Source organism: Pan paniscus, chromosome 17, assembly GCF_029289425.2.
Source record: "Pan paniscus chromosome 17, NHGRI_mPanPan1-v2.0_pri, whole genome shotgun sequence".
NCBI lineage: Eukaryota > Metazoa > Chordata > Mammalia > Primates > Hominidae > Pan > Pan paniscus.
The window spans coordinates 50,761,763-50,774,332 of NC_073266.2; the positions used below are offsets into that span (position 1 = coordinate 50,761,763).

General features: G+C 32.0%; 1 protein-coding gene across 3 annotated transcripts in view; it reads right to left on the reverse strand.

The window, feature by feature from the left end:
* The window catches only part of CCDC178 (coiled-coil domain containing 178), a 503,460-nt gene that overhangs the window by 452,166 nt on the left and 38,724 nt on the right, over positions 1-12,570 (reverse strand). For all 3 annotated transcript variants that reach the window (XM_034943399.2, XM_057300489.1, XM_055102765.1), the window contains exon 4: positions 6,925-6,984. In XM_034943399.2, the coding sequence (XP_034799290.1) occupies positions 6,925-6,984 (60 nt within the window). The remainder of the gene's footprint in view (positions 1-6,924; positions 6,985-12,570) is intronic.

Below are 12,570 nucleotides of genomic sequence, written 5' to 3' on the forward strand. Positions count from 1 at the left end.
GAGAGAGAGGGGAAACGTTTTATTTTACAATCTCTGAGGAAGTGTTTCAAAATTCTAAAACATAAAAATATATTATCATTTATTTGACATTTTCTTATAAAGCTAAATATATGTACACTACAATGCAGCAACTCCAGTCCTAAGCTTTTAACAAACAGAAATCAAAGTATAGGTCCACAAAAATATTATCCCAGACCATTCATATAGCTTTATTCATAACAGTGAAAACTGGAAACAACCTAAATGTCCATCAGCAGAAAAATAGATTTAAATAAATACTCTGTAGTTATGCAATAATATAATGTGGACCAGTGAAAAAGAATGAGCTGCAAATACATGGAGTAGCATTGGTGAATCTCAAAAATATATTGAGCAAACAAAGTCAGATAAAACATAGTCGATGCATTTAATTTCATTTTTACAAGGTCCAAGAAAAAGACAAAACTAATCTATAGTGATAAAAATCAAAATAACAGTTGCCTATAGTAGGTGAGAAACTTTCAGGGGTGATGGAAATTTTTTCTAGCTTGAATGTCATGATAGTTACATTTATGTACACACTTATCAAAATGTATTAAATTATAAATTTAAGATGGCATTTTCTTCCATGTATGCTATAAAATAAAAAAATTGTTTTACTCTAAAACCATTAAAATATTTTTATATATTATAAATACATACACACATACATACATAAATATAAGGTTAAAATGCTTGCAGATTAACTTATGTTAATATATACTAACAGTTAAAGATAGAATATTTATATGTTAAAGCTCACTAAAGCATAAAATAAGGCAAAAGTAAGCTTATAGCAAAAATATTCAATAATAGGAAATTGTTCAAAAAATATAAAAATGATAAAAGATAGTGCTAATCAAATAACTATTATAATATATAAATGACTAAATTTACCCAAAAAGAACCAAATATAAAATAATACAGAAAAAAATTATAAATAAAATGTATACAATTATTTTCTGAAAAAGAAAACTTGATGTGACTAAATATGAACAAATCTAGACCTTAAGCTCAACAACACTGAGAGTTATTACTTTACAATTGAAGTTATAGATAATAATAAAAAATCTATATGCGTGCAATAAAACAGCACATTATATTAGAAAAAATCTTATTTTTTAACATAAAGAGAAATTTAGAGAAAAAGTATAGGGGAAAAATCTAAGTCACCGTCATTCATCTGTGGCATATGAAGTTCAGAATAACAAAATGACATACAGGATGTGATGAATACAATAAGGTAATATTGATATACATATTATGAATTGCAAAAAGATACAGATTACATCATTTTAAAGGTAGCAAAAGTAGGTATGTTAGACAATTCAAAAAAGTTTAATAAGTAGAAACTAGCTGCACTATGTAACTAATCTACTGTACAGTTAGAAATTTGTCGCATAAAGTTAATTCAAAGGTATTTGGAAATTTAATGTATATTTCCAAATAACAAATGTGTCAAGGAAGGATTCCATGTCATAAAAATATGTATGAAAAAGGAAACACTTTGTAAACAAATGTTAATGTATTCAAAACAGAAATACATTCAGAACTTAAATGTTTAATTGTAAATAAATACCATTTAAAATACTGGTAAAAGTGAAATATACATATATGTACTAGGACATTAAAGGGAAACATAGGAAACAAATAATTCTTTTTTTTTTTTTTTCTGAGGTGGAGTCTTACTCTGTCACTAGGCTGGAGTGCAATGGCATGATCTCGGTTCACTGCAACCTCTGCCTCCTGGGTTCAAGCGATTCTCCTGCCTCAGCCTCCGAAGTAGCTGGGACTACAGGAGTGCGCCACCATGCCTGGCTACTTTTTTATATTTTTAGTAGAGATGGGGTTTTGTCATGTTGGCAAGGCTGGTCTCGAACTCCTGACCTCAGGTGATCCGCCCGCCTTGGCCTCCCAAAGTGCTGGCATTGCAGGCATGAGCCACCATGCCTGGCCAGAAATAAAGAATTCTAAAACTGCAAAAAAAATCTTCCTTATATATCAGCCACCCCAACCCATAGGGGCTTGTTTATAATAGAGCACTAGAGGCAAATGTCCTATTTTCTAAGCTGCTGAGCTTCTGGCATTGTAACCACAACTTCAGTCCCCGTCCCTAATCACTTCCTTCAAACTCTGTGATGACGAGATGAGGTTTTCCCATAATTAAGACCTCAGTATTATCTTTGAACTTTAGTTTTACTCTAATCTTCAAACGGATGTTCCCACAACTTGACTGAGTCTCGATGACTCCAATCCCTACATTCAGTACCCCAACCAGTGATTTGGGGAGTTTGCAATGTAGCAGTTTTGTGGTATGTCCAGAGTATTAAAAAAATAAAGTTTCTACAATCAAATTCTTGTGTAAGTCAGATACTGACACGAAAGAATCAAAATTGTAATAGAATCAAATTATTGTGTAAGTCAGATACTGACACGAAATAATCAGAATTGTGTAAACCTAACGCATTATTACTTAAAAAGAAGAATTAAAAATATAAAATTGGAAAGCCGGGCATGGTGGCACGCACCTGTAGTCCCAGTTGCTCCAGAGACTGAGGCAGAATGATCACTTAAGCCCAGGAGTTCAAAGCTGCAGTGAGCCATGACTGTGTCACTGCACTCCAACCTGGGCAACAAAGCAAAACCCTCTCTCTAAAAAATAAAATAAATAAAACTGCAAATATTAAGTGCAAATAAAACAAAAATCAACAAAATTTCATACACTATAGAACTGTGTTAAAATTAATTTGAAAGTTTAAAAGAAAATTAACGCATCAGTCACTTGAATGCCATTCTTGCCCCTATGGTAATCCAGTGGAAAGCATCATGGTCTTCCCGTGAATAATTTCTCAAAATCAATAAGGAGTACAGAGTGAAAGCAATCAAACACAAAAGAAAAGTAGACACCACAACTCAAGATTGGTTGTCAGTAGGCAACCAATGTTACAATTTTCTTGTGTGTACTTCCAGATCCTTTATACCTATGAGAATATTTCATATGTATGCCTTATTTTATGCTTTAGTGAGCTTTAACATATATTCTATCTGTAACTGTTAGTATATATTAACATAAGTCATTCTGCAAGCATTTAAACCTTATATTTATGTGTGTATGGTGTATTTATAATACATAAAAATGTTTTAACAGTTTTAGAGTAAAACAATTTTTTTATTTTATAGCATACATGGAAGAAAATGCCATCTTAAATTTATAATTTAATGCATTTTGATAAGTGTGTACATAAATGTAACTACCATGACATTCAAGCTAGAAAAAATTTCCATCACCCCTGAAAGTTTCTCATCTACTATAGGCAACTGTTATTTTGGTTTTTATCACCATAGCTTAGTTTTGTCTTTTTCTTGGACCTTGTAATAATGAAATTAAATGCATCGACTATGTTTTATCTGACTGTTTGCTCAATATATTTTTGAGATTCACCAATGCTACTCCATGTATTTGCAGCTCATTCTTTTTCACTGGTCCACATTATATTATTGCATAACTACAGAGTATTTATTTAAATCTATTTTTCTGCTGATGGACATTTAGGTTGTTTCCAGTTTTCACTGTTATGAATAAAGCTATATGAATGGTCTGCGATAATAGTTTTGTGGACCTATGCTTTCATTTCTGTTTGTTAAATGAGTGTGTACATAAGTGTGTTCAAGTGTGCATATATATAAAATATATGTAAAGAGACACGTATACATACATTTCTTTCATTCTCAGGACACAGAGATTCCTTATCAACTTTAAACCATACTTCAAATTCAACTTTATGTTTCAAGTTGTTAGAAAATTTTTTTTCACACACTAAGATCAGTCACATCAGGATTCATCTTAAAATTCAAGGTTGGTATGTGGAATAGTTTAATTGGTAGATTTTTATTTCTTAGAAGTTTATAAAATAATGGTAAATTATACAACTAGAATTATATTACATTACATAAAACATCAGTTTCATGGTATCTTGTAGTATAAATTTACCATAATTTATTAAACCAATGAGGATGAAAAAAATCTCAAAGTGAGAATGACTAATATTTATTGAACATATACATGACAGTTGACTTCAACATATTTATTATACTATGATACTTAATCTTTACAATAACACATATTAATTTTCATTTTACACATGAGTAAAATGTGGCACAGAAAGGCAGTGAACCAAGCCAGGTTCACAAAATTAGCAAGTGATAGAACTAAGATTTAAACTTTGTGTCTAGTTCCAGTCTTTCAACTACACTAGCACTCTTTAAATCCTGTTTACAATATATAATTCCAAGAGATTCTTGTAAGTATGGAAAGCTGCATTTCTACACTCAAATAACATATTACTTAAGAAGGTTTTTTCATTGCAAGACTTATTAGAGCTTTCAAAGTGTTAATGCTCATCAAACAAACTTCAAGGAAAATATAAATTATACAAAATTTCTCAGTTTTATTTTACCTCAGAATTATATTTTCCTTAAGCATATCTTGGAATACATATTAAATAGTACAGTGTTTGAATAATATGTCCTAAAGCACATTATCTCCCAAATTTGAGAAGAAATATAATTCAGAAGAGGATTAAACTTGTTAAATTATATAAGCCAGAAAAATTCCTCTTATTATAAATGTATAATTCAATACAAAATAATAGTATATATAATTCATATTTCTTGGAATGGCAGGCTAGGTTTATCAGATCTACTTTTCCACTGAAAATAACTTTAAAAGGCTGCATATATATATATATATATACATATATGAACAAGGTAGTTACAAACTACTAGGACAAAATCTAAAGGAGAGCAGAAACTATACTTCTAAGTGGAGCACGGTGCAAAATGACATTTGACACAAAAGTCATTGACAATTCCTAGAAAATTTGGGCTGGGTTTGATGACTTGTAAGTTTTAGAAAATAAAAAGACAACCTAGTCTCAGGGTCCATAGACAAAATTTAAGTGATTCATGAAATTGGATGGGGAAAAATTACTCTATTTTTAAAATATTTCTGTACTTCTTATAATACATTTAAAAATATAATTTTCATGCCAGAGAGTATAAGCTTCAACAAGCTTCAAAGGGCCTATAGCACAAAAAATTAGAATGCCTTAACTCCCAACTAAATTGTAAAACTCGTTTTAAATTTGGATAACAATTGGCTATAGCCTCGGAGCAAAGGTTAACCAGAAATAACCACCCCAATGACCTCTATCAGAGCTCAAGACATTGTAGAGACATTTTCTCTGAGTATACACTAAATATACAAAAATAAAAACAAAAGCAGAAAACCTCACCCCTGTGACATTAAAACTTTGGCTATTCATCACTTAAATTTGCAGATTAGGTTTTCATCATTGGACACTCTACCGAAGCCTCTATGCTTGAATTTGTTTTAAGTTTGTGCCATATCGGTACAGTGCTATGTTCCTGACAGAAGCAAAAACATGTATACTCTGGAAGAAGTCATCTGTATTTTAAGCATCATGGAATGCCCATGAATAATTTTTCAAAAGCAATAAGGAGTACAGAGTCAAAGTAATCAAACACAAAACAAAGGTAGACACCATAACTTAAATAGCACGCAAAAATCAATTCCAGGTGGACTGAAAATCTAAGTGTAAAAGTCAAAACTCCAAAATGCTTAGAAGATGATTTGGACGAATATCTGCATGACCTTGGACTAGGATTTCCTTGAATAATATGTAAAAAGCTTTGACTTGAAAAAATAATAACGTTTGTGCATCAAAAGGCAATATAAATAGATTAAAAATAAAAGGCATAAACGTAAAAAAAAATAGTTAACATATGTGACTGATTTAGAACTAGTATTCATATTACACAAGAAATTCCTAAAAATCAATGTGAAAAAAGACAAATGACTCATTAGAAAATTAGAAAAAAGATTTAGTCAATTTGCAAAAGTGGAACTCAAAATGCCAAAAAGCACATGAAAAAATTTTCAACATCAATAATAATCAGGCAAATTTAAATTAAAACCACAATAAGACATTGCTACATAGTATGGGGATTGTCAATACTTTAAAAATCTAATATTGTCAAGTGGTAGGAAAAAAATGGAGTAACTGGAACATTCCTACACTGTTATGTCACTGTAAATTCATGTAATTACTTTGGAAAATAATTTGGCATTATCAAATAATGTCAACGATAGATATACCACATACTTACCAATTCTGCTGATAGGTATGCCTTAGAGAAACTCACACAGGATATATGTACAAGGAGGTTTCTAGAAGCATTATTCAAAATAACAAAAAATGGTATTGTACAATGGTACAGCAAAATGGATGAAAGCCACAAATTACATTGAGCAAAAAAAGTAGCAAGGATAAAGATAACAAGTAATGTTGAACAAAGGCAGCAACATACATATATTAACTCAGTTTAATTTCAATTAACAAGCATGCAAAATTAAATTACATCTTTAGGGATGCACACATACGGAACACTACAGTTAAAATTAAAAAGAAAAGGAAATTAGCACCACAAAAGCCCAGGTAGTGGATGGCATAAAGTATTGTTCAGGAGAGTACAGGGAGACCTTCTGAAATGCCGGGAACGTCTATGTGTGGAGTGAGTGAAGGTGACACAGATGCTTCCTCATAATCATTTATGAAAAAAACCCACATATTAAGTTTGTACACTCTTCTTAAGTATGCATTATTCAAAACGAAAAAGGAAACACAGGAAATGGAGTATATAACATACACTAGCAATAGATAAGTATTTTTTTAAAGAAGGGTTACGATTATTCTCATTGATAGAACATCAATTAGGAAGAACAGAAGAATGCCTGAAATTATTTTCATGCTTATAATTTTTTGAAAACAATTAATATGTGACAGAAAAAAGAGATGAAAATTATATATAATAGCTGTTGGATACCTTCATTTGTCCTTGACCATGCCTTCTCTCTGAGAGCCTTTACTTCCTGACATGTTAAACCTATAAAAGGTAAAATAAAACAAAATAAAATATCTGCTTCCTGAGTCAAATATTCTGCCCTATATTGCACTAGTAAGGATACGGGAAGAAAATCAGCATCAGAATAAAGACATATAGGCTAAATTACATAAGAAAGGGCTGAAGGGGTAAGTAGGAGAGAAAGACAAAGTTTGATGGTGTTTCTCTGCAAAAGGGCGTTTGATAGAAAACACTGCGGAAGAAAATGGGAAGTCATCTTGGGTGACATTCTGGGATGATAAATAGATTCACAATTTTAATAGAAGCTTTCTGTGTAATTTCTCTGTTTAGTGTTCAAGAGAACTTAAATGAAGGTTTAATCTAATTTCCAAAGTTATATATGGATTTAAAAAATCCAACAGTATGGTAAGATTGGCCTTGTGACATAGCCCAGTTTATTGAAAAAATACAATACATGAAGAAAGATAAACACAATTATGTACGCACGTCATAACTGCATCTCTAGAAAATCCTCAGTACAAAATCAAAGTGATTAAAGAGAGTTTACATACATGTGACATAAATAATACAGCATGATTTTTATAAAAGAAAAGACAGCATTGCCAACACCAATGACCTAAAAATATACCCTAAAGACATATCATTATAGTTACAAAACTATAACTTATGTAGGAACATATTTAATAATTATATCTAGGCTTTAAAAAACTGTGGTAGTACAAAATATTACTAGAACATAAAAAAAGTTTAAACAAACAAGAATGTAAATTATGCTTCACATTAGGAAGATAAACATTGTAAAAGTATCTTTTTCCAGTTTAATAACCTATAAAAATATGAGGCCTATTTTATTTGTGACTTAATAATTATTTTTAAATTTTAAAAATGAGCAATAATATCAAAAAATCTAAAAATTATGGCAAATATGTGCATGTGTTTGTAGTGGAGAGAGGGCCTTGTCCTTTAAATATCTGAATATGTCTAATATTCTAAGGATATATTTCAAAGACTGTTGCAAGAAATAAATGTCTAGATCAATGAAAAGAAACAGTTTCTTCTCTATACAAAAACAGACATATGAAAATAAATTATATTCCATGATAAGATATGATACCCACAAAAATTAAAAATTTTGAAAAGCTATCAGATAATTTTATAAATATTTTAGGTATCTCAAAGAAATTTTTTAAAAATTTAGATTCAAACTAGAAAATCTACAATTTACAAATATAAAGTTGAGATTTGTGCTAATAAGAAATCATCATATGAAATGCAAAAACAGAATATCTCGAAGTTCAGCATTCATAATGATTTTCCTAAATTACCAAGATAAATTATGATGTCTCTCTCCTTCAACACACAAGTTTCATGAGGGCAAGGAGTACATCTATTTATAGCCTCTGTATTTTCGGCAAGTAGCAAAGAACCCCAGACATAGTAAGTGTTAATACATGTTTACTGAATGAAAAATACAGTTAACTGGAGGAATGAGGGAACACATTAGAGTGAAATAATGACCACACCAAGAATACAAGCATACCTCGGAGATATTGTAAGTTCAGTTCTAGACAACTGCAATAAAGTGAGTCATACAAAGTGTTTGGTCTCCAAAAGCATATAAAAGTTATATTTTATACTGTAGTCTATTAAGTGTGTGATAATATTATATCTAAAACAATAAAATATTTCTAAACATTGTCTAAATATTGTTTATGTCTAAACAATAAAAAGATACTTTAACAATATTTCAGTTTTAAAAAGTTAATGATTGGCCAAGGTGGGTGGATCGCCTGAGGTCAGGAGTTTGAGACCAGCCTGACCAACAAGGTGAATCCCTGTCTTTACTAAAAATACAAAAATTAGCTGGATGTGGTGGCAGGCGCCTGTAGTCCCAGCAACACAGGAGGCTGAGACAAGAGAATTGCTTGAACCCGCAAGGCGGAGGTTGCACTGAGCTGAGATCACGCCACTGCACTCCAGCCTGGGCAACAGAGCAAGACTGTCTTAAAAAAATAAAAAAGTTAATGATCATGTGAGCCTTCAGCAAGTCATAATCTTTTCACTGATGGAGGGTCTTGCCTCAATGTTGATGGCTGCTGACTGATCAAGGTGGTGGTTGCTGAAGGTTGGAGTGTCTGTGGTTATTTCTCAAAGTAGGACAATGAAGTTTTCCTCATGGATTAACCCTTTTACAAAAGATTTCTTTGTAGCGTGTGATGCTGTTTAATAGCATATTATGCACAGGAGAACTTCTTTCAAAAAGGAAGCCAATCCTCTCAAACCCTGTTGTTAATTTGCCAATTATGTTTATGCAGTATTGTAAATATTTTGTTGTCATTTCAACAATGCCTACAGTATCTTCACCAGGAATAGAGTTCATCTCAGGAAACCACTTTCTTTGCTCATTCCCAAGAAGCAACTTCTCATCCATGAAACTTTTATCATGAGATTGCAGCAATTCAGTCGCATCTTCAGGCTACACTTCGAATTCCAGTTCTCTTGCTGTTTCCACCACATCTTCAGTAACTTCCTCCACTGAAGTCTTGAATCCCTCAAAATCATCCAGGAGACTTGGAAGCAACTTCTTCCAAATTCCTGTTAATGGTATTTTGACCTTCTCTCATGAATCATGAATATTCTCAATGGTGTACACATGTACACTTTCCTCAAGGTTTTTTATTTATTTTACCCAGATCCATCAGCGGAGTCACTATCTATGGTAGCTATAGCTTTATGAAATGCATTTTTAACTAATAAAACTTGGAAGTTAAAATTACCCCTTGATCCACAGGCTGCAGGATGGATATTGTGTTGGCAGGTATGAAAACATTAATCTACTCGTACATCTCCATTTCACCTCTTGGATGTATATGTTGTCAGTGGAAGTAATATTTTAAAGAAATCTTTTTTTTTTTTTTTTTGAGCAGTAGGTCTCCATAGTGGCCTTAAAACATTCAGTAAACCACGGTACAAACAGATGTACTGTCATTTAGCCTTTGTTGGTTCATTTATAGCACACAGGCAGAGGAGATTTAACATAATTCTTAAGGGCCCTAGGATTTTTAGAATGGTAAATGAGCATTAACTTCAACATAAAGTCACCAGTTGCATTAGTTTCTGACAAAAGACTCAGCTTGTCCTTTCAAACCAGGCATTTATTTCTCCTCCCCAGCTATGAAAGTTCTTCTAAGGCTGTTTTGCCTACATTGAAAATCTGTTGTTTAGCATGTTCACCTTCATCAATTAGCTTAGCCAGATTTTCTGGATAACTTGCTGCAGCTTCTGCATCAGCACTTGCTGCTTCACTGTGCACTTTCATGCTATGGAGATGACTTTTTTCCTTAGACTTCATGAACCAACTTCTGCAAGCTTCCAACTTTCCCTCTGCAGCTTCTTCACCTCTCTTAGCCTTTATAGAACTGAATAGAGTTAGGGCCTTGCTCTTGATTAAGCTTTTGTTTAAGGGAATGTTGTGTCTGGTTTGATCTTCTATCCAGACCACTAAAACTTTCTTCGTATCAGCAATAAGGGTGTTTTGATTTATCATTCCTGTGTTCACTGGAGTAGCACGTTTAATTCCCTTCAAGAACTTTTCCTTTGCATTCACAACTTGGCTAACAGCTCAGCACAAGAGACTATGTTTTCAGTCTATCTCAGCTTTCAACATGCCTTTCTCACTAAGTTTAATCATTTCTAGCTTTTGATTTAAAGTGAGAGACACATAATTCTTCCTTTCCCTTGAACTCTTAGAGGGCATTGTAAGGTTATTAATGGCCTAAGTACAATATTGTTATGTCTCAGGGAACAAAGAGGCTACAGGAGAGAGAAATAGATGTGGGGGACAGACAGTGGAACAGTAAGAACACATGCAACATTGATCGATTAAGTTAGCTGTCATATGTGTGTAGTTCATGTTACACCAAAACAATTACAATAGTAACAACAAATACCACTGATCACAGATCACCATAACAGATAAAAATAATGAAAAAGTTTTTGAAATATTGCAGGAAGTATTAAAATGTGACATTGATACATGAAGTTTTTCTACATGTTGTTAGAAAAATGCTGCCCATAGACTTGCTGGAAACAGAGTTGCCACAAACCTCAAATTAAAACAAAACAAAACAAAACACAGGATCTGTAAAGTGCAATAAAGCGAAGAGCAATAAAACGAGAGGTGCCTATAGTCAGTTTCTACAAAGAGGTGCACATGAAACAGACCCTGAAAAACATTGGTTCAAATAAATTCATGCTCTAATTCATGTTTCTGCCTTGGTGGATAACTGTGTTGTTATACAATATTCCAGTTACAAAATTCCAATAGCATGTATTCATCAAAACCACTCTATCAGTAAACAAATTTTCTAATGTAAATTCCTAATGAACTACAGAATTTAAAATTTTTCAAAATATATTAAAATTATAAAAATTAACATGATATATAACATTTAGTCATGCGTTTAGATTTAATAATTTAACAATATATTAAAAATGATACTTTTATCTTCTTTGACTCAAGACAGAAGTTCATAAGGTAGATGGGCAATTATTTTCACTAAATATGACACAAAAAGAAATAATATATAAAGCCTTCAGGTTTTATTTATATAAGTTGAAAACGTTAACTATTAACAATCCATCATCAGAAGGTCCAAATGAGAGAAGATTAAATAATTAAATGAACACATGGAAATTATTTATATTCTTTGGTAATAAAAATGTAAAGTAGAGCAATTGTGGTCATTTTCTATTTAATAAACTAGCTATTTAATAATAATCAAATAAAATCTGGTATTAATATGTTGTGGTAATACTGATAAACAGTTGAATGTGAGGTACATTTGTGGAAAACAATATAAAATAAATATTGAAGGCCACACAAATGTTCACAGCCTATGTCCCCCAAATTTCAATTCTGAATACTTAACTTGAAACAAAAACCCATAAAAGACAAAAGTTAAAAAGAGATATCAGAGAAAATGATAAAGACCTTTGAAAAATCTACCTCTCCATAAATACAAAGATTTAAAAAGGCAAAATTGTCAAAATCAACATTTTCAGAATTCCAGAAATATAGCAAAGGCTTCCAGCAACTGTGTGAGCAACTATTCAAGAAAAACAGATAAATCTTGGTAAGAACACAAACATTTGTGGCTTCTTAACTTTCCTTGGTCCCAGCCCTAACTCTGAAGGTCAACAGAGCCTTGAAAAATAAAGGTCCACATTTACGATATCGGAGGAGGAAGAAGAGAGTTGGAGTTTTTTGCAAGCCTCATTCCTAAAGAATTGTCATTTTTAGAAATACCTGGTTATTCCCTGCAAGACTTCACTTCTAAAGCTGTGAGCATCATCAGGAAAAAGTCAGGCTAATATTATCGGAAAGAAGAGATTTAAAGGAATTAGCATCTATCAAAGTCCAACTCTTCTAGAGATATCTTACATTTCTGAGATATGAGAATTTACATATTACACTTATCTATTCAGTGGTTCTTAACCAAAATAGTATCCAGATTTTGAGGACTTTGTTGTTGTTGTTACTGTTAGAGGAAGGGTCTCATTATGTCGCCCAGGCTACATTCAAACTCTCAAGCTCAATCAGTCCTC